The sequence below is a fragment of the Athene cunicularia genome (genome assembly GCF_003259725.1).
Source record: "Athene cunicularia isolate RWA chromosome 5 unlocalized genomic scaffold, athCun1 chr5_part3, whole genome shotgun sequence".
Lineage (NCBI taxonomy): Eukaryota > Metazoa > Chordata > Aves > Strigiformes > Strigidae > Athene > Athene cunicularia.
Genome location: NW_020799103.1, coordinates 8,753,784 through 8,780,004, shown reverse-complemented (window position 1 = coordinate 8,780,004; position 26,221 = coordinate 8,753,784). Strand labels below are relative to the sequence as shown.

At 38.5% G+C, this 26,221-nt stretch overlaps 2 protein-coding genes across 9 annotated transcripts in view; both read left to right on the top strand.

Moving 5' to 3' along the window:
* Positions 1-26,221, top strand: part of SHANK2 (SH3 and multiple ankyrin repeat domains 2) — a 362,604-nt gene that overhangs the window by 313,707 nt on the left and 22,676 nt on the right. For 4 of the 8 annotated variants that reach the window (XM_026850798.1, XM_026850801.1, XM_026850797.1 and 1 more), the window contains 4 exons: positions 5,481-5,616; positions 8,257-8,337; positions 8,706-8,714; positions 11,485-11,505. In XM_026850798.1, the coding sequence (XP_026706599.1) occupies positions 5,481-5,616; positions 8,257-8,337; positions 8,706-8,714; positions 11,485-11,505 (247 nt within the window). The remainder of the gene's footprint in view (positions 1-5,480; positions 5,617-8,256; positions 8,338-8,705; positions 8,715-11,484; positions 11,506-26,221) is intronic. The other 4 variants (XM_026850804.1, XM_026850799.1, XM_026850802.1 and 1 more) reach the window with 2 other exon arrangements.
* On the top strand, positions 18,182-23,966 carry LOC113481287. The gene is made up of 2 exons (XM_026850805.1): positions 18,182-18,376; positions 22,819-23,966. The coding sequence occupies exons 1-2, from the start codon at positions 18,298-18,300 to the stop codon at positions 23,676-23,678; spliced, it is 939 nt and encodes a 312-aa protein (XP_026706606.1). The 5' UTR covers positions 18,182-18,297; the 3' UTR covers positions 23,679-23,966.

Genomic DNA, 26,221 nt, shown 5'->3' with positions numbered 1-26,221 from the left:
TGTGTATAAGAGACAGTCCTACAATATGCAGGGTTTATTTTATTTTATTTTATTTTATTTTATTTTACTTTATTTTATTTTATTTTATTTTATTTTTATTTTATTTTATTTTATTTTATTTTATTTTTTTATGCAGTCTGTCCCAATATCCATAAAATCTACCCCAGCATCTCTAGAACACTCATTAATGCACTCTTCAGAAAAATCCGTGGTTTTAAATAAACGTTTTTAAATAAATAGCATTTGTTCTTTCCTGTCCTAAATCTGCCCATGTAAGTAAACTAAATGCATGTATTTACACAGTGAAGAGTCTGTTTGCAATCAAATATTGCCTGGTGGGGGGGTGTGGTAAAAGAATGGGGGCCCACCCGATTGTAGCTTCTGTGGGGAGTAAGTGCTATAAAGAATAATACCCTCATTTTCTTTAAGATATGGAAGTACACGTTTATTTGGGGGCTGGAGGAGTAAGTTTAATCTTCAGGAAACAAATTTCAAGGTAATTCTATCTCTAACCTTGCTTCTAAAGTAAATACCAGCTGCCCTGTAGGCAGTATAGTGATCATTTTATGGTGTGCAGACGTAATTATACATGAAACAACCAATTTACGATTTTCTGTGCCTCTCAGCAGCAGCTCTGTGGTTACACTGCCTTAGATCTTGCTGTAGTCCTCTCTCTTACTGCATTTTAGATTACCTAAAATGTCTTTGTAAAAATAGACTAGGAGAGAAGATACCTGCTGCTTCTCCTTTGTGCTCTTAGCAATCATCTCATGTTAAATACTGCTTCTGCCCTCCTCCTCTTCTGGCTTCATGCCTTCTGTTATGGTGCCCTTTCAGCTAGAGTACATCTCTTGAAATCACCCATCAAATTACTGCCTTCCATTCATATTCACTGTAAACCAATTTGTACCATATCCTATCCTTTTCTAAACTTCTTCCCTTCAATAAACTGTGGTCGTTCTCAGTCCTGTGCACTTGTCTCTGATGTTATCAGAATTATACGGCTGCTGAGCAGGAACATCTTTTTCTTTGTAAAGTTCAGGAGAAATTTATTGATGTCATGGGTGTTCATATATTATCTTTTGTATGGAGGGCTCTCTCATGTAGGAAATATTTCACTCAGAAAAAAAAAAAATTGATTACCTGATTGGTATTTTGCTCATGAAAACCACATCATTATTTATTCTTGAGTAAACTTTAAAGATTTTTTAATTGGGTTTTGTCTGGTTTAGATGTTGCTATGCATAAATGCTCTGTAAGATAAAGTCAGAGTGGTGGAGCTGGGTATTAAAGATAGTAAAATTTATGACTGTCAGTTGTCACTGGTTCACTCCATATTTTTGAATCATCTCTTGAGAGAATGGCCATGTTGGAGAGAGAACTCTTCATCGTTGTTCAGACCTCTTTGTCCAAGAGAAACGTTGTTGTTGATCACAGTCTCTCATTTGGAGCTTTAAGTCCTGGCAAGCCTCAAAGTACTTCCATTTCTCTAAGAGGGTGTTGGAGGGAGCAGTGAGATGTCTGCTGTGGTCACAGTGGTGGGGGGTGGAGAGGAGACACAACACACTGCTCTCTGTCCTGGAGAACTGAATGTTTCCTGCTCAGGTATATTGCATTGCTGTAGGAAACCATGAAATGTCAACGGTGTGAATAACTGATTCCACCGGCTAGGAGAAGAGAATGAAACCTCTTCACTATGCAGAGATGATGTCAAGTATTGTTTGCTGTCATGTATGAATATATGAATATTTAGTGTCTTAAATGTATCCAGAAGTGTCTGAATTAACCAGCTGCCTATACTGGTTTTATATTATTATATATTATATACAATTATAGCTACAAACTGGTCCATCCGTACCTCCTCTAAATACCAACCAAAGTGCGAGCGTTGTTTGCTTGCATTTCTTTCATGTTAGCTGCCTTTAGCTGTAAGCTAACTAGTAGTGGTGCAGTCACTTGGGATGAAGGCTAGGTAGCCCTGCTTCTCACCTGCCGTCCTTGACACCATTCAGTGTCATTTGATCCTTTTCACTGAGTGGTTCACACAGGGTTACGTGACATGAGGTACATGAAAAATGGTGGTAGAAGCCGTGTGGCTGGTAATACTTCAAGACATTGAAATACAATGCATTGTACACTACTAGCAAATTTATCTGGCAAAATTGTCTACTATTATTTTTTTCTAATTTCTGTCTCTGGCTTGCTCTTAAGTTGTAATTTTCCTGCCTGGTAATATTGTAGTGCTCTAAAAAAACCTGTATACACTGATTGTACAAGGTGAAAAAAGTACTGAGACATACAGTTGAAAAATCTTGATATTCACAGAAGTCTGCTGCATTTTAAACACTTCAAGAACATTTCATACATACCCAAAAAGTAAGTTCAGCTGCCAGTTTAGGCTATTTTTTAAAGACATTGGGTCTATGAGATCATATTATTTCAGAAATTATTTCTCAGATTCTCTCAGAGTACTCAAAGTAACATCCATCCCACTGCCCGATTTTAATCAAATGGTAATAAAGTATGAATTTCAAGAATATAAAGTTCTGAGGATTTTTTTGAGAGTCAGGAATGGATAGAGGAGAGTTACTGGAATTTTTGGCTGTCCCAAAGGATGGTTTTCGTTGCATTTGGCTTGTTGGATGACCATTGATGTAGCATGGAACCAGTCACATCATGTCTCTGTTTCTATTATCTATTTTCACCTGTTTATGGAGGACATGGGAAAGAAAGTTCTGTGCAGGAAAGTTTTGGGGAAGAGTTGAAAGAAAAGAAGACCTTAAGGTTTTGGAGTGAAAGATCACAGAAAATATGCTGAAAGACTGGGTTGAAGAGGGCGAGACACAAATTTGTGCCTGCAAGCCAACTTTGCTAGTTTGACTGTTTATAGAACATCCTTCTAAACACTTTGCCACTAAAAATAAAAATATTTTTTCACTGTTTCAAAGAATGTGATCATCTTTAATACCAAGGGCACATGTGATTATTAAATGAATTGGCACAGGTGAAATAGATATCTAGTTTACTGATTGTAAAAACTTCCCTTCTGCAGCTTGTTTACAAGGCCTAGATGAGATATAGTAGTCATCTCCCCACTGCCAAAGCTTGAGGTGGAAGCCGAGAGAGAGTCTCATCAAATTATTCACACCTGGAAGTTTTGCTGAATAATATCAAACGAAAACTGTAAAATAAACCTGCTACAACTCTGTTTAATGACCTTTTCTGCAGTCATTTGGCTTATATATAAAATATTGAACAAGGTTAAAACAAATATAGAATCTGTCACTGAAATCTTAGTTCCTTATAAGCTAGTGACAATTGCAATGTCACTGCTTTCTGATCATACTACTGTTTTGCCCACTGAGGAGTTAAAAATAGTGAAGATGAGGTACAGCTCTGCTGATTCAATGATTCTTTTGTTATCAGGTGTTTCTCTAAACTCTTTGAGTTAAATAATCTTCAGATCTCCTATCAATATTTTTATTTTTGCAATACAAATCTTTTTGGTACCAGCTTTTGTAACTTTGCCTTTTAAACAAAGCTGCTATAAACAGTAATTTACAGGTTCTGCTTCTGAGGCAGCTTTAAAAAATGTGTCGTATATATTTGCTCTTGCTCTAAATGTTAAATATCATTGCACATAACGATGCGAACAGATGGTATGCTGCATAAGCTGTTTATCATTTTACACATTTATCATTTTACACTAGTGAAGTGTACATGTGTTTAATTAATATTAACTTTTGATTTATTTGGAGGTCTCTATTTTTTAACGGAATTGTGGGTTATATTGTAATCCATACTGGCTTCCAACCTTAAAATTTAATTCCAGTAAAGATAGATTCATTCTGTGGTTCTTAATTACATGAATCTTTTTGCTGTGGAAAACAATTACCTGGTCGAGGTTTTAATACTGAAAGGAATTCGGAAGTAAATTAATAACTCCATTTGCTAAAAGGTTTTAGGCAGATTAAATTGAGGTGCCACTGGTGCAGCTAAATAAATACCATATCTTGGAATTAAATACCAGATGCTAAGAAAGTGTATAATAAAACAAACCAACAATGTTCTTATTCGAATCAGTGTTCTTTTGTATCCTCCACCTAGAATGAGAGAACTTCGTATTTGTCTGCTCAACAGGTCTGGGTGTTCAGCACGTTCAGAGACTTCTGACTGCAGTATTGTATTAAAAATGTGGTTTACCAAGGTGTTATTTTATCATAATGCATTTTGTCTCAGCTAAAGCCTGAAAAAGGCAAGATTTTCCTTTGATACAATGGATGAAAAAACGGTTTCAAGTTGGAGTGGGTCTGCTTGTGCTTGCTGTTCTGCTAAATGGCAATAATATTTAATGAGAAATTTTTCTCTAAACTGTAAATTCTTTAGAGTGTGAGATGCCCAGCCAGTCAGAATAGAGGAGACTAAAAACACTTACTTTGAAAATGACTGTTCATTTTGGAAGGCACCGATCTCAGTGAATTATAACTGAGTCAGTTGAATTTTGGATGGAGATCAACTTCCCAGCATGTATTCTGGCAGCATCTCTTCTTCACTGGTTCCATTCCTCAATATCTCTTATGTTCAAATAGCACACGCAGCACTTCACTCTTATATGCTGCTATCATTCAGATTTTGGCGAACTTTCAGCGACTTCTTATAGATTGAATGAATAAATTAATTACTTCTATCCATGCTTATTTACAGTTTTTATGCCTATGCTTTTTTCTACATCTATTAATTAATATTATGGAAAGATGTATAGAGCAAAAGTGATGATGTAGCACTAGGAATTACCCAGAGAGTACATTTTAAAGTTTAATGTTGCAGTGCTGTTTAGTTTAATTGGCATGACCACAATAGCTGGTCAGGGCTTCATACAGTTTTCATCTTTTTCCATGGAGACTCTTGGACTTCTGTGGCCCTGTTGCCTTTGCTTCCAGGACATTAGATCCTTCCAGAAATTTGCAGAAGGAAAATGATGAGAAATAATGTCTCTTGATCATGAGAGTTGACTTCAAGAGTGAAAATCCTTGTTCGTGGATGATCTGAAGAGAAAAGCTTCTTGATATCTCATTGGTTATGTTAGAGAGCATAAAATGCATATAAACATTTGTGGATAATACAGTCATGAAAAATTACTATCATTTCAGAACACTTTTTTAGTATATGAAGTGCAGAGTTGTAGCACACTAATTGTTTGAAATATGATATATAATGGGAAAGATTTGGTTGAACCCATTAACTTTTTTTTTTCTAAACTGGTAATTGTAAGGAAATTAGCTGCATATTTTGTGAAAAGTTAGCATTGCTTTCTTGTAATAATGTCGGCTGTATGCTGTTTCTTAAATATGTATTTTTATTATAAAAGACAGTAATTAGTAATTCCTTATCTTCCTGTTCTTTCCACCTTCAGTTTTTAAAACTGAAAGAACAGAAGTCTTCTGCATTTTGATCTAAAAGACTTTTTTCTTTCTTTGCAGGTTAACAATGAGAATGTAGTGAAAGTTGGCCACAGGCAGGTGGTGAACATGATTCGACAAGGGGGCAATCACCTAGTTCTTAAGGTTGTCACAGTAACCAGGAATCTTGATCCAGATGACACAGCTAGAAAGAAAGGTACATTTTTCTCTTTTCCTAATGGAGTCCTTTTGGTCTTGCTCCACAGAAAACAGAGTATGGACGTGAAATTATTGTTTTATAAATTCTGATTTATAGACTTCACTTTTAAAATTTGAAATATCCTTCTCTTATTTAAATTAGAGTAATATAATTCTGTTGACTTATGCATTAATATGTGACAAAAAAGGTAATATTCTCTTGTTATGCTTGCCATGAAATTTCATCTTTATGGATCTTTATACATGTATATATATGAATATTGAAGTAAAATTTCTTGCAGTAGTGAGAGAGAAAAAGCAGAAAGAACAGATTATCTTTTAACAGTTCCAGATGTACTTGAGGTTAGTTTGATTCCTCTTGAAATCACTGAGAACTTACAATTTTGCAAAACACGTGTTTTAGAAAGGACCTCTGTAAGAATAAGAAAAGTAAGCAGTATGTTTAGACTGAAATTCTGGTCGAAAAATGTACTTTTCTAATGGGAAAATTCCTCTAGATTAATCGAAAGTACAGGGGTTGTTCCAGTAAGGGAAAATCCCTCCTGCTCTCATAGAAAACATGCACAGCTACTTTTTCTGCTACTAGGCTGCTAGGAAGAAAGCAGCTACTCCAAGAGAGGTTAGTATAGCATCATGTGCCACAAAGACTTTGGGAAAGAATTGTCTGGGTACTTACAAGACAAATTTTTTTTTCCAGCCTAAGGATTCTTTAATAATATTAATTTTAAGGGAGATTATGGGTTAACCTATATGATAAAATTGGGCTACTCCCTGAAGAATTTTTATGTGTTTCCCACTCACCCCCCCAAAAAAAAAATCACACCAAAAAAAAGATTAAAAAACCCCCCTGGATTTTGCGCTATTTCTTTCACCTTAGATACCCCTGAATTTGCTCCAGGTAACAGCTACTCTGAGAAGTCATTAGGCCCTCATAATTATCATTAATCAGAAAAGATTGCTGCTGCTAGCCAGTGTTCAGTACAGCCACATCACATTTCTGAAAATTCCTGTTCCTCCCACCACTTTCTTGAACTGTCACTCACAGCTGCCTGACTCTTCAGCACAAGAGCGGGCTAGAAACTGTCACCCGAGGGCTCCCTTCTTCTCCATGAGTAAAACTTTCTGTCTACACTGTGAGTGTTCTTGATATATATTGCTTATTAAAAAAATAAATAAATAAGAGCACCTTGTGGGGGGAAAAGAGGCTATATTCAAGTAAATCATATCCAACCATGATCTTGCATTATTTTTAGCTTGAAAGCATTACTATTTCCATATTTTAAACAAACCTTTCACCGCTGACTTTTGGGATATGTCTCATTGGTGTTAAATAAAAGCGCTGTTGTGTACAACCCATAAGGAAGTTATTTCTATAGAAACAAACCCAGTTCTTTGTTATTTTTCCAGAGCCATCTATTGATAATGTGTCATTTGCTGAAAACTTCCACTTTTGAATCTTGTCCCTTTTTGATGGAAGCTGGTAGCCTTTGTTGTTACCCACAGTTGCCATTGTACCTTGGGAATTGTGTGGAAGGATTTTCTTGCTGTCAGTCTCCTATATAGTGAGACTGGTGTCAGATACCCAGCCTCATTCAACAATCCAGTATTTTGTGCGGTTTCCCTCACAGATCTGTTGTCACTTCTCTTGTTGGGCAAGGGCAGACCTCAGACTGAAATGAATATATGCAGTGCTTATGCAGCTTCATATCTGGCACTGAACCTGAGCTGTGCTTTTTCTTCTCATGACATACTGTCATTCAAGCCTCTGTAAGAAGATGATGGAGCTTAACAGGGAGAGGATGATGCTGACATAGTATAGGTGATACAGGAAGAATGTTGTCTACTTCTTTCCTCCGTCACTCTCTCGCCCTCAAACTGCTTTGCCACCTCTTGTCAAAATGGTGTAGCCTGATGTGTAGTATTGACCATGACACTTAAGAATCCTTAATTTTTCCTGGTATCCCAGAGCCATTTCTGTTTACTGGAAATCTCTAACTCTCCTACCAACATTGGCATAATTTTTTCTGATTTTATACTCCTTTCTGACAGCCAGAAACATTTGCTATCAGGATACTAAAACACATGCTGGATTTTAGTTTCTGTACTAGATGATTGCCTTGATATTTTAAGATCTTATTTATTCTGAGGATCACCTGTTTTCCCTAGTCTCACCATAACTATGAAGATAAATTTGAATCTTCCTTCTTGTATTTCTCAGATTTAACAGTTTCTTCAAAGATGAAATTAATCTGGCAGAGATTGGCTGGTCTCCACGAGATTTTTAGCTATGTACATTTCTTAGAAGGAGGGGCACAACTGCTGTGAGGCACTTTCTCTAGAAAGTCTTTTTCGTACTGAAAAATAGAAGTGCACGGTTATTTAGCTTTAAATGTTTTTATGTATCCTGTTACATAAAAGCTTGCTGATGTGTCGAACAGCCTACGCTGAAAGTACAAATGGTATAGAAATTCAGCACATGAAAAGCATCTCAGGGTTTTTTTCTCTGCATGTATGTATTTATTATTACCTTATTTAACATAGCATATTCTTTTAAATAAATATGAAATTGTGTATGTGAATATAGTGTTTTGGAGATATGTATTTACTTACACTGTATATCCTTCTGTTTAATGCAAAGCCCCACCACCACCTAAGCGAGCTCCAACCACTGCACTGACCTTGCGGTCTAAGTCAATGACCTCAGAGCTTGAAGAGCTGGGTAAGAAAGTGTTTTTTGACAAGCATGCTGGCATAATAGAAACGTAAAAAAAAAACAAACCCTACATATATATGATTATATGCTAAATTGACTAAAAGGAACTGCACTGTGTACAGTATACAGCACAGAAAGATTTTAAGAATGCTGCATCTTTGGAGAGTTCAACTATGCATGATTCGCATGAATAATTTTTTTTTAAACTTGTGCCTTTACTGCTACGCAAGAGAATGTTGATACATTTACTGCATCATCAAAGTTTGGCACATCTACTAAAAAGTAATGCCGTATCATATTTTGTTAGCTTTGCTTTCTAAATTTTCAGTTCATCTAATATTGTTTTATTTTAAATTTCTGTGGCCTCTCATTAGTGGATAAAGGTAAGCTGCCAGAAGCTGTTGTTAAAAAGCTGACAGTGTTAAAGCAGCTTCAACTTCAGCTTGTTTTCATTAGACTCTGATCTGAAAAAGTGCATATTATTATATAACTTTGACTTCTGTGCATGTTATAAACTTAATTCTTCTCACTGTTGGTAATAAAAAAGTATTGAGCATTCAGTCTTTTATTTGCTAATTTTAAGAAATGTGATGGTAGATTCATTTGCTTGATCATCCACATTCTAGATAATTCTTTGGGAATTTTGATACTTTATAGAAGTGAGGAAGGTAATTGTTCTTTTCCTCCTGGTTTTAATCTGCTTGATCATTAAAAAGGAGAATTTCTGCAGCTAGACTAATAAATATATTATGAATGGAACATATATACAAAGAGAAAAGCCCAGCGCATATTTATATACGTCTATTACACTAAACCAGTGTGTTTAGCAAGTAATAATTGGGTGTAAAAACAAACTAATCCCTCATTGCACAGTAATAGAGTCTACCCTACAATAAAACCGTTTTTCCATGTAACCCTACATTGATTTAAATACTTTTATTTTATAAGAATGCCATAGACTCATATGAAGGCCAGCTGGAAGGAATCAAAGTCTTGTGGCCACTTCGTTTTTCCCTGGGAGTCAGTGTTTTCTGGGGCAGATGGACCCAACTATCCTTTAGTGAGCGAAGTCACATAGCTTCAGTGGGAGCTCTTGCCAACAAAGGCTTGCTGAAGTGCTTACTGTCTTCTCTATGGTATAACAACCAAATGAAGACCAAAATGAAACAGTCTGATTATTTAGCTCTAATAGATCTCTAAAAATTTGATTTTTCTGTGCCAGGAAGTTTAGGAGCTTGACTAAAGGTTTCAACAGTTTGTGAATGCTCCGTAATTTTTCTTCCATGATTAAAATGTAAAATATTATTTCTGGAGCCACATTTTGGGTCTGGGTGTTTCAATTTGTTTTCCTTTCATGGAATGCTAAGAGGTTGTAAGACTTGGCTGGCTTATCAACAAACTTTCCCAAGGGGACAGAAATACTTAGGCACCATTTTTCCCCCTTCATTATCCCCTTCTGCAACTCACTTTCAAACTGAGGATATTCTTCTATTTCTCTTACTGTTCCATCTTACATAGTAGGTACTGTTCTTAAAGCAGAAAGAAGCAGCACTCTTCTAGGGGACAGTAGCTTATTAATAGTAATGTCACCTCTGCAGTGTAAGACCATCATATTTTAGCTTTCTCACTCCCCTGTTCAGGTTATAGTACTTGATCTGCTATTTTTTTTTCTCATCGGCTGGCAGAAACCACTGCAACTCTTGTGACTAGCAGCCATGGGACATACCTGAATCTTTAAGCACGTTTCCCATCTATATCTTTATCCAGATGAGGCAACTATTACAGTGTCAAGACTTTACTATCCTGAAGAACAGTCTTGAACCATGTTCCAGAAGTGTATGTCCCCTAATAAAGCTGTAGTAGTACTAGAGCATGGCAGAAATTTGTCTTCTTCCTAAACAAGACTGTAAATACCAGTTTCATGATACTCTGAACATTTGCCACCCTAGCAAACAATTTGACTACTGTTACAAATAACATGTGTGGTCTACCTATTTTAATATTTGTCCTGTAAAAGGGCTGTTATCAGAAGGAATGAGAGTACTTAAATTGCACAACGGAACAAGCTTCCAAAGAGTAAATGCTCTCACTATCATCAGTTAAAAGTTGTCTTCTGACATAAAACACAGATTGTATGTGTGCATTTTTATATAATTTATATATCTCTATATGTATATGTGTATATATTGGACATCTGTATGAACTATGAGAACACCCACATTTTTATATCCATTAAACTATCTAATGAATAAGCATTTGTTTCATAACATAAATGTGCAAACTCAATAGGAAGTATATATAGACAAACACTGTGGATGTTCTCATCAATATATATGTGTAATCTTTTTTCTGAACTGAAGCAGCTCATGGTCTCAATAATGTCTCGTGGCAAAGAATTCCACAGGCTAATTATGTGCTGTGTACAAATGTATTTCCTTTTTATTGGTTTTAAATGTGATGCCTTTAATTTTATTGAATGTCCCTTGTTATGTAGGGAATAGAAGAAAAAGATAAATAGAAATTCCCCATTTGTTTTCCCTTAGACTATATTTACTTGTAAATTCTCCTAGATAAGCTAAACATCTTTTAAAAAAAAAAAAATATATATATATATACATCTTACAGTCTTTACAGTCACTTCCTTTGCCTGGCTCTGAACTCTACTTATGGTTTTATTGACATGTTTTTAGCTACTCTGTTCTTCATAATACTGAGCAGACCATCTCAGTTGTTCTCTTTCAAATGAGTTAATCCAAAATATGGCAGATAATGTGTGCTGATGATTCCTTTCCCATCTGCAAAGATTTTAAAACACCCTATTATCATAGTTTGAAAGCCTTGGTATCAATAAGTTGCCCCAATTACTGTTTATAGAAAAGAATTTAGAAAAAAAAAAAAAATTGTACGTGTATCCCTAATATCTACAGGGAAGCCATTTCTTACAGTTAAGGTATAAACCCTGATAAACTGTGCTTTGGCCAAGCTGTTTATCTGCTGTGGTTTGATAGATACATGCCTAGCAGAGGCGAGCAGGGAGAGACTAACCTCTTAGATGGAAGAAAAATGTTTATGCTCAAAATGACAGACAAGGATTTAGCATATACAAATTACCTTCAGAATTGATTCACAGTTCATTCCCTTTCTATTTCCAAGCTTCAGTACGGAAGAAGAAGGGTAAGGGGAAGCATTTTGTCTCTTGTTTAACCTGTTTCTCACCTTTCCATAGTGAAGGATAATAACATAATGTAAATGTTGGCATATGGTCCAGTTTATTTTATGGTGTCAAATGTACATTAATTATTGTATATGTTTTTTAGTTACTTAGTTAATAAATTGCAAACACACTAAGAACTCAAACAGAAGACTACATTCAAAAATATTCCCCACATTTCTTCCTTTTGTCTCCTTTCCTTCATCTTGCCTTTTTTCCTTCTTTGTATCCAACTCTTTTCCAAACCCTTCCATATCATCTCCTCACAGTTACTGTGCTGACTGGCAGCCACAGAGAACATGTGGCCAGTAACATATCCTCAGTGTAGTCCTACGTTAGTGATTTCGCTTGTCTTTTTAATGGCCAAGTGTTACTTCCATGACCACGCTGTCTCTGTCTCAGGAGATAGGGATCTTGCACACAACACTTGAACTTTTGACCTGGAGAAATGCTGCTCTGCACAATTTTAAGTTTTCAATATAACATCTTCCACGCTGTCCCGTATGCATGGAGTGCCCTCCCTGAACTGATTGTTAAGGCCATTATCTTCTCCTTGAAATCTCTCCTAAAGACCCACTTCCCCATGATCCCTATTAAGCAGTCATCTAAGTAATGATGGCTAGGCAGAGGGGCAGGTAGAAACAGTGGTGCTATTCTAATAGTTTTTATAAATGTAAATGTATTTATATGTATACAAAGTTTGTTTGTGTTTAGCTGTATTTTCCATACTCCTGTATGTCATTTTGCTTGCTTAGACTGTAAGCTCTCCTGAGCAGGGACTGTGTCATTTACACGTTTTCATGGCGTCTGGCCCAAGGAAGAGTCTCAAACCCCTGGGTGATAGCTGGTAAAACAGTCTGCATCCGCACTTCGACAAAGTTCAGTGTCACGGAAAGGAAAGCTAGGCTGTAGGCAGTGTCTTCTCTCAACAGGGAAGGTTTTGCTTTTGAACATTAAACAGGACAAAATTGGGTTATTTTCCTTTATTTTTCTGCTCTTTCCTGACCTCCTTTCAGGTCACTAGCAGAGGTTCCAGCTAGTGCTATTTTCCATTCTCCATTCAGAGAATATGAGAGAATAAACCCCATTGCTACTGGTGGGTTTTTTTAAAATGTATTTTGGCAGCATATAAAAAAAAAAATCTTTTATGTTATTATTGTAGAATCCTCTGTCAACCAAAAAATCCGTTTTCTGAATCATAGGTGAGGGAGGCATTAAGATGAAAATGATGGCTTTTGTGGTTCTGTTTGACTGGTTTTGTTGGTTGTCTTGTGAGAGAGGTTCCGGTTCACTGGGAGGATAAGAGAAAGGAAGGACATAGGTTGTATTTTTTTTATATTTGGGATAGAAGATATGGTGTTTGTGTCTACAGAGATAGGTAATATTCAAGTTCACAGCAGTATGGCATGAGCCGTATTCGTATTTTACTGCAGTCACATAGCACAAAGGAATAAATATAAACTGTACTTCACCTGCGCCCCTGACCTTCTGCCCACAGTAGTTGCCCAACTCAGAGAGTTAGCATCCAACTTAAAGAGGGGATGTGTTTTCAATAGTGAAACTACTTTCTGGATTTTGTGGGATATCGGGGAGGGGGAAGAAGTATTTTTCTTGTAGGTTTCCAAGAATTGTTGAATAAGTTATGGCTACATGTAAACTAACATTTAGTAGTAGCAGCAGTGTTTTGGAGGTAGGACTTCAAATACAATTCCAGGTAATGTGTAGTTAGCCCATTAAACTGAAGAATAACCAAAGTATGCGTGCAGCAAATTAAAATGAAGATTCAAAAAATACTCTAAAAATAAAACACTAAAAGAAAAATTTTTGGTCATAATTTTCATCATCACTACAGAAAATAGGTATCATCAGAGTTTCAAAATTAATATTTTAAAACAATATATTTAACTGTTCAAAAATAGTTTTGTGGCTCGTGAAAATCCTGTTTTTAAAGGGTTTTTCCCTCAGTTTTTGTTTCAACTTGTTTATAGATAATTTCTTGTGGATGGAGATCTTTAAAATTAGTTGATTCTTAAGGAGCACATCCATAAACTAAGATCTGTAAATGTCTAGATACATGATAAAAGTTTTGTGCTCCTAAGCTTTTTTTACTGCCAGGAGGTGGGTTTGATTTAGTAATTTGGGATTTTTCAGTGAAAGCTAATGGACAGTGTTTAATCTCAAAAACCTAATATAAAAATCCTCTAAGAGAAAGTACAAAATTAAAAATAGAACAGGCTAAATTTTCATAGTGAAACGGGAATGACAAGATAAATAATTCTTCTGCAGTCATACATGTTACTTTGACAGTGTCACACAAGTGTCAGTTGTGAGCTAGGGTGATGGTTTGTTTGTTCTTAGATTTCATATGGCGATTAATATACGATAATCCCTCTATATGTCTTGATACTGATCTCTGGGTTTTGATGTGGGCTGCAGTACCATGTACTCCTTTGAACAGTTTAGATGCTAGTACCACCTCTCAGATACAGAATAACTGTGCTGTCATCAACACAGAATACCGTTATGTGGCATCAAGTGTTAGCGGCATCTGAATAAAAAAATATCAGTTGATGGCATTCAAAAGAAATAATATTAGCTCTGTCTGCAATAAGCATTCACACTTCATCCCATTCCTGTTGTCCATTGTTTCAAAGGTGGCACATTCTAATGGCATCTGAAACAATGAAATTGCAGAGCAAATATATATAAATGAATGCCAAACAGCGGATTAGCTTACAGTGTTACTTTGTGTTTGAAGAAACCACTCACAAAGACGTCTGGGTTCAAAAGTCATTTTTTTATTTCACTGTGGTGGAGTTGATGATGGAGATTTGTCTGCAGGAAACAGTGGAAATACCATCAAAGCAACTTTTACAGCACTCACAACGTGGACTCCTTTGATAGTTTCCAGCATCTGCAATGCTTCCATGTAGGAAGAAGGTTTTCTGATCTTCACCAGACACTGTATTTTAGAAGACGAGAGCAAAAGGCATGAGACTTAACGAAGAATTCTTAAAGGGTATCCTTGTAAGTAATTGATTTGCATTACACATTTGAAATTCTAAGGAGATAGCAATATAATAGTAAGATAAAGGTTGTCATCAGCTTGTCATTTTTCACAAGCGTAAGGCAGTGACTCTGGGTAGAATTTATGAAGTATAAGTGTGAAAAAATATGGGCCCCATTTTTTGTTGATGTAGCAAGGTTTTATGATTTGTAGTCTAATTGTGGGGAGTCCACAGAAGTGTAAGAAGGTATAGGATTGGGAGCGTATAGCATATTCCTATGACACATATATGCTTTTAAAACACTTTGTAAAAGTATTGAAAATCGGCATGTTTCAAGGGGCACCACGCTAAACCTGTTGGCCATTGAAAAAAAAAACTGGCACCCAGCTGGCAGTGTGCTGAATAGCAGCTTTTGGCACAGAATCCTAAATTAACAGGTAACTCTCAGTACGGAACACTTCTTTAAACCCAGGTTTATGTTGCATGAGGTGGGCAGCTTTAACTAACATTTTGAAAACACTGGGAATCCTGAGCACAGGTCAGTTGAGTCTTTGTGTGGGTGTTCTCCTCATTTACACTAGTATTGTTTTGAATTTAGCAGCTTATTCTGGCATATGTAGCGCCCTTTCGTGATACTTGTTTTTCTTTACTACAGGACAGTAACTGAAAAGGTTTGCAAAACCTTCCTGCATCAGCCAGCCAAGATAATGGTATAAAAGAAGTTGGAAAAGAAATTGTAAGTGTTAAAGAAAATGTGGGTTTTGTAGCATTTGGAAACAGACAAATTAAATACGTTGGCATATGTGAGTGTCTCTTGCTAAACTCAGATATTAATTGAATATCTAACCGCATATTCAAAATCCTGAGTGCTTAAGGAACAGTAAAAATTGCATGTGTTTCCCAACATGGTACAGTTAGGGCGGTGAAAAACTTTTTCAACACTTTTAATGTGTTCTCTCTCTTTTTCAGGAGCCAGGGAGATGAAGGACTTATCTCCCTCATCTCAAAACTCCCTTTGCTGCTATTTCTTTTTTTTCCTTCAAATGTTCGTATACCCATGTTAATTAATTTCTAATATAATTTAAAAATAAATGTTTTTAGATAATTCATCACAGTTTTGTTTGTTTTTTCCCCTCGGTGTGGAAGCATGAGAGTAAATGTAAGAACAGAGAAGGCTGCAAGTGGTTTAGGTCCTCCACCTTTTTGGTTTCTTTCGGTTGCTTGTCTTTCTTTTGTGACTAGGACAAATTTTCAAATGCTGTCTCTTAAACAGAACATCAAATTGCCACTTAAATTCCACCTGGCTTGCAGGGTAGGAGTGGGTATTGACTATATTCTCTGCTTTGTTTTTGTTCTTAAACAGAAACCACTGTTAGACAATGACCATTCCTCTTTCAAGGTAGGCTGAATTGTAAGGCTTCAGGATTGCAGGTGCATTTAAATGCCTGTATGATTATTTCATTAACTGAACATGCTGTTAAAGAGCTGGTACTTGAAAATTGTATCTATAGAAAGAATTTGAACATACCAGTTTTATGCCTTCCTGAAAATTACTTTTTATGGTGTGATTATAATATGTAAATGTGACTTATGTGTACTAATGTGAAGATATTTTCAGCCCTAGAAACACAAATAAGACTTTCTTTCAAGAAAGTTTTGATAGCTCTTTATTGTGAATATATACAAAACATTTTCATAAATCATGTAATGGTATTTATAGATACTCAATGTTAAATGATTAAATTTAGTCACTAAACAGTTTTTTTATGTTTTACTGATTTATTTTACATAATTTTCCCTTTTTTGGATTTTAGTGCGCTTTGTAGAGTTTACAGTATCCCAGAAAACATTTTTACTCAATTTTTGTGGAAGGAAAGTGTTTCAAATGGCTTATGTTTTTGACTGTATTGCAAAGCACTTTTGTTATTTCCTCATTATGCTAACTGCTAAAGTAATATTCTCTGCCTATTGTTTGCAGTATGGTAAATATGTGATTTTGGCATTGTGATTTAAGCACAATCCTGCAAATTGTTCATTTGGGGTGGGGCTGGAGAAGTTAATTCCAGATTAAAATGTGCACATGGTGGCAGATTTATGAGGATTGGCCTATTTGTCTAAATGAAAACTCGGATCATTCCATTTCGGTATATTTTTTAACTATACATTTACATGACATAACCGTAGGCTGAACTTGTTTCTTTCCACTAAATACGATCATAAACAACGAATTTGGATTTAAATCTTCACCTTTAATATTCTTACTCTGAAACAGTGCTTTAGTTAAGGTTAGTCTTTAAATTTGTAGCAGTACGTTGAAGGCCTAGTTATACTTTACCTACTTCTGGTCTTTGACAAATTTTTATACATCAATTCCTATTTGAATAGCTAAAAAGAAAGACATTAGTTTTCAGTGGGCATAGCTAATGTAACAAAGATCCATTTTTAACCATCTACAAATAGGAGTCACTTGTTTTTCCCCAGAGGCACTAGAGATCTATTCATCAAGTACAATTGCTTCTCTGACAAGCAACGTTATCATATGAACTTCTGTATAGTCTGATCAAGCTTTCTTGTGGAATCATTAGGTTCTCATCTTTCTGCTACCACCCCGTTAGTATTGGGAAGCTCTTCTAGAATGTTGTTTCTCTGAAAGCGTTTTCTAGATTCCCATATGCACTGTTTGCCCAAATTGTCCTTTACATAGATCCCCCCACCCACAGATACTCACCCTGAACTATTTATCAAGTTACTTCCCAGCTATTCTTTTACAAAGTAAGCAGGGTAAGGTCTTTTGCATATATATGGGAAGTGACAAAAATCTAAAAGGAATACAATGTAAGTAAGTACACCTACTTGTTTTAGATGCTTTGTTTTTTTCAGACATGCAAACTTATAATTATACGCACAATCACTCCTGGTCTTTATGCTAAAAACAAGCTACTTCTAGTTAAAAATAAATTTTAAAAGTTAATCCATAAGGTAAAAGCAACACCACAGCCATATTTTTATGTAGTTTAAATTAATCTCTATGCATTTTTAATAAGTACACATAAAGACTACCCCTTTAGTTTTAGTACTGCTTATGTAACTGATTTTTGCAGATTATTGACAAGGAAACAAATTTTATCAGCTAATGAAAGAAATTAAACTAAACTTGCAAACTCATATTTAGGGAAGGCGATGGAACAAAATATGTGCATATGCAGTACCTGACATTAAGGGCTATGTGCCTAGAGCTGTTGACACCAAGGAAGAATGAATGTCCTGTGTTCCCATCACTTTTCAAAAGGAAAAATACTTGTGCCAAATATTTGACTGTGGTTGACTGCAGATGCTAGAAAAGGTGGGTGATACTACAGCATATAGGTGCAATTGGCATTGTATGAAGTTTTGCATAACTGATTGTGCCTGGTACAGTTTCTGTCTGTATCTATCTTAGGTATTTACAAGGCATCTGTCACCTTGGTACCTAAGCAGTTTGAAAAATGCACCCACCCCAGGAGGCATGATGCAGATACAGGCAGAGGCCCAGGTCCAGAGCAGCAGAGGCAGGTCCCAGGAAGCTCCCCAACTGTGTTACCGCTGTTGTTGAGCTCCTGGCCCACTTGTTGTGGCCAAGGAACATCTCCACCTACCTGTCAGCAGGAAGACGGTACCCCACCCCTCACGTCCAGCTCCACTGGTGGGGAATCTGGAAAGGAAAGATAATGGAAAAGGCAACGATCCAGTAGCAGAGGTGAAACAGAAATGGTGGGATTTCAAAAGAAGGGAGTCTTAAAGAGCAGCACATCTCAGGGGAGGGATCAACTGCCAGTCCAAGTGGCAGGTAAGGCACAACACAGGCATAAATCTCAAATGTTCTTCAGTGAACAAAAGTTAAAGAAATACCTCTGATGTCTCTAAAGTTTGTCTATATCCAAAGCCCTGCTCTGTTCTTGGCCTCTGTCTCAGTCCTCTATCCCTACAGCTGAATCGACTGTTCAGTTCTCTGTGTATCTCCACCCAATAATTGCTACAATCCTAAACATGTCTGATAACAAACCTAAAGGACTCTCACGGGGAATGAATGTTGTGGTGCAAAGAGACAGCACGGTATAGCAGTGCTCCAAAATGATGGACGTATTCATAAACCTGCAGGCTGAATAATCCTGGCTTCTAATCACCATGTTCAGAACCGGATTGGGCAAACCACAGATCACCCCTGCAGGCACAAAACATGGAGCAGTTCTCCTGTGGCCACCAGGAGCAATTGCTGATCTACCACACCAGACCAAGCTCTGTGTCAGCCCTCTGCAAACACCCTCTCAGGCAGCCAGCTATGGGCTCTGCTGCAGAAACAGGAAAGAAAGGAAGATAGCCAGGACTTTTGAGGAAGGTTCACTAGTTATTACGTGGACCACTTTAATAACAGGTCTCATTTTTTTCTTTAAATACAACAGAATCAGTGGGGTAAAACAAACCAAAAAAAAAGTCTTCAGAAACCTCTGAGTCACTTGTGGCTTTTGGAAATAGCTGCATAGTACTCACAGTGATCAAGCACTAAAGTGCAGTGGGTCTCTGACTTCCAGATGTTTGTATTTCCTTTAGCCTATGTGCATGTTCCTTTCTGATTCCCTTACTTGGTCATTCCAGGATCAGAATGGGAGCTATGCCCTGTCAGAGCAAGGGCCATGAGGTTAGGAACATAAAGCAAGTCCCAACTGTGGAGACTGCCAGTTTGTTGGCTGGTATCACTAGATATGCAGATATCTATAAAAGACAGAAGTGACCTATTTTGCCTGTAAGTCGTATATATCACTGTGAGCAAAATGCTGCATGTGGAAATGGTGCATAAGGTGGAAACAACTAGAAAGATCAGAGAATTTGACCTCTTCGCTTCACACCCAGGGAAGTTAGCTGTGCTTTTTTGTACCCATCGTATTTAAGGCTTGGTTTTAAAAGAGGGAGATTTTTAAAAAGACAATTAACAACCAAGTAAGCTTAACTATGTTGATGTATCGTTTGGTTCATAGCCGATTTTGACTTGACAGTCTTAGTGCCCTCTTTTTTTTTATTTGTTTGTTTGTTTGGAAGTCACCCCTTTGCCAAGGAAATTAGGTGAAGGCAGTTAGTTGAGGTAGACTCTTTCAGTCAGCTTTAATCCTGCTGTCAGCAGCTGTTCAAAGCAGTCAGCCTCTTCTCTGGCTGATAAGGACAGTTTCTGGCCAAACCAAGTTTTCTAGTGGCACACCTTTTCCACAGCACCAACCTAGCCATGGGTGCAATCATCTTACCAAGATCCAGTCTGAATTTAGGGTGACCTTTTGGTCATCAAGGAATGGATTTATTGGGCAGAGACTGACACAGTTGTCAAGGTGATGTCAGCCATTGACCTTCAGGCAGTTTCCCATGATTGCTCTGTAGTGAATGAAAGCTTGTGTAAGGCCATGCCTATAGCGCACCCTCGGTTTCCCCATGCCCCATGTCAACGCTTCACAAAGCTTCCAGAAGCTGGAGTTACTAGAGTTGTTGAACACTTTGTCATGAATAATAACAGTTATGATTATTCCTCCTTTTCACTGCTAGTCAAGTTAACAAACTTATCCTAAAACCTGTGAATGTATTCATTATTCATAAGTATTCGCCAATAGTTACCACAATTAACTTTCTGCCCATGGGTTTTCACAGATTGTTTGCTTGTACTCTTTGTCATTTGTGTTATTGGTCACCTATGCCAGATGCTGTTCTTTCAGCTCTGAAAGGCTGAAAATACTGATTAAGAAGATAGCAACTGGTAAATTTTCATAGAGAATTAGGAACCTTGCAAAAATTTATTGTGCTTTTTCAAGAAACATCTCTTGGTAAGCCTCTGGCAAATGTGTAAACATGCACAAATAACAAAAGTGTTATGATCCCCCCGATTCTGAACAAACTAAACTCAGTGATACTATTTACAGAAATATTCATAAATTAAGGTGGGGTTTGGAATTTTTAAATTTTGTTTTGCTTCAGTTTTTGACTTTTAATTTAGTTTGGTTCTATTATTTACCAATTGCTAGGTGGGCTCTGTTTAGAACACTTGTCAGGAAAATGGAATTTTCCAATACGGGGAATTTTCTGATGACATGTCAGAAGAAATACAAAGACATTTTGTATGACCAGTGGCTCTACCAGAATGAATATATATGATCCCTTATCTTTCTCTGATTCGACATAATTTAACTGAAATGTGTGTTTGCTATGTGTGGTAAAAATAGGTCCCCTGGTTTTTTGTTCTTTTTTTCATGTGTACTCAAATAGGAAAATGCTGAGAAATAATATGTCCTACACTATAGTTGTTAAGAGAGATTTGTTAATGAAAGATTACAGCTATGGCTGTATTAGGGAAAGGGGGAGAAGAATTGCAAAGGAGAAGCAGTTATTACAGTTAGGTTGATATACAGTCCCTCTTCAAATCTCCATGGAGTGGAAGAGCCAATGATTGCATGACAGTTTGTCCCTAAAATTCATTTTCATGAGGAGCTCATGCCTTTTTACAAATACAATCTCATCCTCACTTTCCATAAACATGCAACTGGACAGTCCAGCCAGACACAGAGAGAATGTGAATACTTTGAATGTGAATACTTTGAAGTAGTGAATATGCTAAATGCACAAATAATATCCATTATTTTAGCATTTAAAAAAAATCATAATTATATTAAGCCACACAGAATCCCTTTTAGAGAAGTATAATATTGGAAATAATGTAGAAATAATGAGGGCCACATTAGGGTAGACATGGACTGATATATAGGAGGAGGGAGCCTTGGGTTGTCAGAAGGAGCTTTCAGTTAAAACCATATGGAATAAAAAAGTAAAAACAAAAAAATCAAACAAAAATTCCTAATTCATAAACAGAACCAGAAGTATCATTTAACATGACCTCAGCAACACCTTCCAGATGTAAGCTTACAGCTTCAAAATGAGGTCTGAAGAGCAGCATATAAAGTATTTCAAAGAGCATAAATTAATCCTTAAGCAAGAACGTTTTTCAAGACTGGGATGCCAGAGAGTAGGCATGACACTGATCTGGCATCACTGTAGTGTGAGCAGCACAGCCAGCCAGCTAGCAACAGTCAGCCACTGCTGTTCAGGTCACAGTCTTCCGACAACAGCGCTTCTCTCACGTATCCCTTGCCTGAGTGTGAGGAATGCAGGCTCTTTGGGCTACCATACTGCAACATTTAGCCAGACCGCCCCAGATTAATTTCTGATGACCAAATTGTCCCCCCCAAAAAACCCAAAATGGACGCATTTTTTTATTTGAAACATGGAAAGGGTGAGAGTTACAGCCGCTGACTCATGTAATCAAGAATGGTGCTGGGCAGATTGTGCTCTGCTGTGAGCCAGTGATCGCTGTGGGTGCAAAAAGCTTAGCCATTTCTAGCCTTTGGGAGCGCGTTTTATGTCGGGGAGGATTTAGAGTAAGCACATACCTAATAATATCCTCCTCATTAACATCTGTAACAATGCCTCTTTGCACACTAAGCTGCCACAGGGAAGCACTTGTACCCAGATGTCCACCATGTGCCCTCAGGCAAGGGAAGAGGTAGCCAGGGGAGGGCAAAACTCAGTTTATTTTCAGAAGTTGATGAGATCCTGGCGAGCAATGCCCTCAGATAGCGTTACCTACTGTTTGGGGAAAAGAACAAGAAAAATCTGGCAAATGTTGGGGAGGGCATTGCTCGCGGGATAAATGCTGTGGCCGGCCACCGTCACGCTGCAGCAGTGATTTGGAGAGAGCGCACTGGGGGTGGGGGTGACGTGAGACGTCGGACAAAAGCGAAGATAGCCAGCAGTGCTTCCGAACAACAAAGGGCTGCCCTCAGCCAGTGGTGGAGCACATCTGGCACCCCAGGAAGCTCAATTGGACACTTGGCCCTGAGCTCGTCCCAGGGATTTCTGACTGACACCACTGCAGTGCATAGGTGAGCTTTTTGATAGGTTCACTGACATTTCCTGTCACAGTCACAATGAGGTGAATTGGTAGCTCCTGCCTTGGGATGCAGCATGGCTGTGTGTGTTATGGGTACAGGACAGTGTGCATTTATGCCAAAAGCGGTTAATAACGTCAACTGCCACGTGCCCAATGCAGTCACTAAACTTTAGTCCGCCCTTCCGTTTGCCCAAACACATACACTCTGGCTTCCCAACTGGCTTCTTTCTATGTGTTGTCCAATGCATGTAGATACCTCCATCTGCCTGGCCTCAGATACAGTGGTTGTTGCTCCTCTATTTGATTGCCAGATGTCACTGGGGAGCAAGATGGGGAGGTTCCTGGATCCTCGGGGCAAGCCGGCCGTCACCGAGGGAGCTCGCCATCCACACCGGCTGAAGAACAGGAATCCTCGGTGCCTGCCTCAGACGAAGACTCGCCGGCCAGGACCACAGAGAGCTGGCAGTGGCCGTTGTCCTCGTCTGAAACGCACAGCAACGTTGGGGAGGATTTTGAGGGATTTCAAACGCCAGCGCGGACTCCGGAGTGTACCATGGACATACAGTCTCCTGGGGATCAGTCACTCAGTAGGACTCCTCAGTTTGAAAGTGACTCTCCTGAGGAGGAGGGAAATGATGAAATGAATGAAGAGCGCTGCGGTGTTGAGCCTGTCCCTAGGGATCGGGGTTGGAGAGGGCAGCCCCAGCTAACAGAGGGAGAGAAGCTGTTGATGGAAACCAACAGTAGGATTGTGCAGCTGCTGGAAAATATCAAGAGGGAGCATGCACAGTCCATGGGTCTCATGTCACAGTCCATGGGCCGTATGGAGCTGCAGCTGGGCATTGTGGCTACCTCCACAAGAGCCATCCATAACTACCTGTCAGAGATTTTAGCTTTCCTCAAGCAGCCAAGGACACAGGTCCTTGAAACACGCATCTCCCAAAGAGCCACCCCCCATGTCGAGTTAACTTGTGCCTCGACATGGACTGGTGAGGACGCAGTGGCATCCTCCACTGTGTGCTTACCGGGGGCCGAAGGGACGGGCGACTCTCGAGAACCACCGCAGGCCACGCTGCCTTGTCGCAGTGGCCGGCTGCAGAGAGCCATAACCGAGAGGGCCTCGTTGCCCATGCCTACACGCCAGGCAAAAGGGGGAGGGAAGAAAAAATAACCACACCATAGGATTTTTAGGGTTTTTTTTAATGTGCCTGTCCTTTTAATTCTTAGCCATAAGGCCATCAGTGGCAGAATCCAACCATTTCCTACATTGGCTAACATTGTATTCTGGCTACTAGATTAGTCTAACATTTTGTAGTTTATATTTGCACTGTTAACGATGTGTGCTGCTGGTATTTGAAGAACATTTGCCTCTGTTCTTTCACTTTAACTTCATACGAGCATTTTTTTACTCTGTGCCAGGCATTCATTGCTTTTCTTACAAATACAAGTCATTTCTTGAGGCAGCTGTTTTTTGAGTTTTCTTTCTCCATTATCCCATCCCCTCTGAGCAAGCATTCTGGACTTGGTGGTAAGTATACAGGTCTTGGCAATACTCGCCTCCAAAACTGTGTTCGATCAGTCTTTGCCTGGTGTTTCTGGCATGCCAGCCTGAGGTGTTGGGGTTAGCCTGTACTGGATCATGATCATTCTTATCCTCTGTGGGTCTGACAAGCTCACTTTCTAAGACCCTCGGTGGAGCTAATCCACATGTCTTGGCTATGTCGTACAATAAGTAATGTTGCCAGGATCATACCTCATATTTATCTTTTGGGGCCTGTATAGTGATGTGCCACCAGATCTATCTAGGCACCTGACTCTCATTTTCAAAGTTCCTTTTATGATGGATCTGGTGGTTTGATGGGCAGCATTATAATTTTTCCTCTGAGAGAGTCTGGGGATTCGAAACAGGAGTCACTAAGCAATGTGTTCCACGGGGATAAGAGCCATCTCCTGCAACAAATCTATTAGGAGGAGACTGTCCCCTGTAATTATCACAGATTTTAATTATTTACGAAAAAGAAAAAAAAAAAAAAAAAGCCTAGCAGCCAGACCTCTTGAGAATGTAAAAGTCATGACATGCTGTTGGGTACTGTGCTACTATGTCTGTGATTAAGAGCTTTTCATCAGAGACGACCTACATGTTGATAAAATGCAACTACTTCCTGTGCCTTTAGGCCATCTAATTTCCTGAGGGCTGGCACCCTGAGCAGAGCATGGGTGCAATTGGTAACCCGCAGGGCAGATGGAAACGCACTTTGCAATAAATTACTTTATATCTGTTGGTGCTGCCTCTCTCGGGGGAATTTAATATAGTGGCACTCAAATTGCTATATGCATGCAGAGGCATCAGACTGGCTTATACATGTGGTATCCCTGACAGTTCTCTGAAAGGATGCTGTTACCAGGAGCCCCTTGAGCGGTGGTAACTAGTTATCACAGGTGTAGCATGGCTCCTGTGTTTGACTCTCAACATGCCGTTGTAACTTCTCGTAAAGGTTCAGAAGAGTTTATATGGCAAAGCAGTGATGAATTCCTCCTCTGGCAAATAGTAGAGAATAATTATAGGCCTAAAAATCCTCTTCCGTGATTACAACTGAGCTGCGCTCTCTGTCCAGTGAGCCATAGACTCTTTTTCCCTGTTTTTCTGCAAGACTGAAGTTATTCAAAGTAAAGCAGATAATATTTTGTTATTCTACCACTCAGCCACAAATTGCTCCCTTACAGGTGTGTGTGCGTGCGTGCTTGTGGCTGTACTTCGCTAAATGACTGGTTTAACGATGAAATGCAGCTGGCATGGCCAACCTCCAGTGTAGGCTTTTTCCACTGCAGAATATTTCTTCCCTTCTACCTACATCCAGCTGTGGTCCTTTTAAGAATACCATTGGAGGCGTGCTTCTTTGGCCACACTGTCGACACACCTCACACCAGGTGCAAATTTTTGCACCCACTCTGTGGCTTTTTTATATCTCTTTCGGTAAAACTGTTTGTAAAGGTGTCCTCAGAGAATTCCCAACACAAGCTTGTAAGATTCCCCTCTCATTGGTACAAGAAATGCATGCTGCAGAGTATTTAAGATCACAAGGAGGTTGGGAGAGAAGCTGATTAGTAAGCCTGACAAATTATTCCAGTATGTGCGGCCTTTTGAACATGTGTTTCTGGTGCATACATGGTTTGCACACTGGGACTGTGGATATGAACAGCCTAGCTAAAGGCAAAGGCAAGTGAAAGTTTGTCCCAATATGCTTACGTCTTATTTCTTTGGGATGAGTTTGAATGAAGCTAAATGCAATTCAGCCAGTTAATTTTCTTGGCCTGATTAGCACGTTTGATAATACAGTGAGAATGTTTTTATTTTACATAGTGCTTTCACTTCAAAAGTGTGGTGCAGTTGCGGCCAGATGCTAAGATTTCGATGTATTCTGCAGGACCCGCCATGTAGCTGCTGCCATTTAGAATAAATCTTGTTGCACATACTGGCTGCTTCTGCAGCTTCAAATTTTTTGTTGTAGTTTTAAAATGACAACCTCCACTCTACCTTTGCTTTCTGATCAAAGGCAGTAGAGCAAAAGAAGAAGCTGCGCAGATGTAGCTGTGCTGCCGTTGGAAATACTACACGGGGAACCCCTAAAGAGTTCCTTGCAAAGCAGCTAAGCTTTAACCTGCTCTCCTCTCCCATTTCTAAGTGCTTTAGCTAGTCTTGGCAAGGCATAAAGC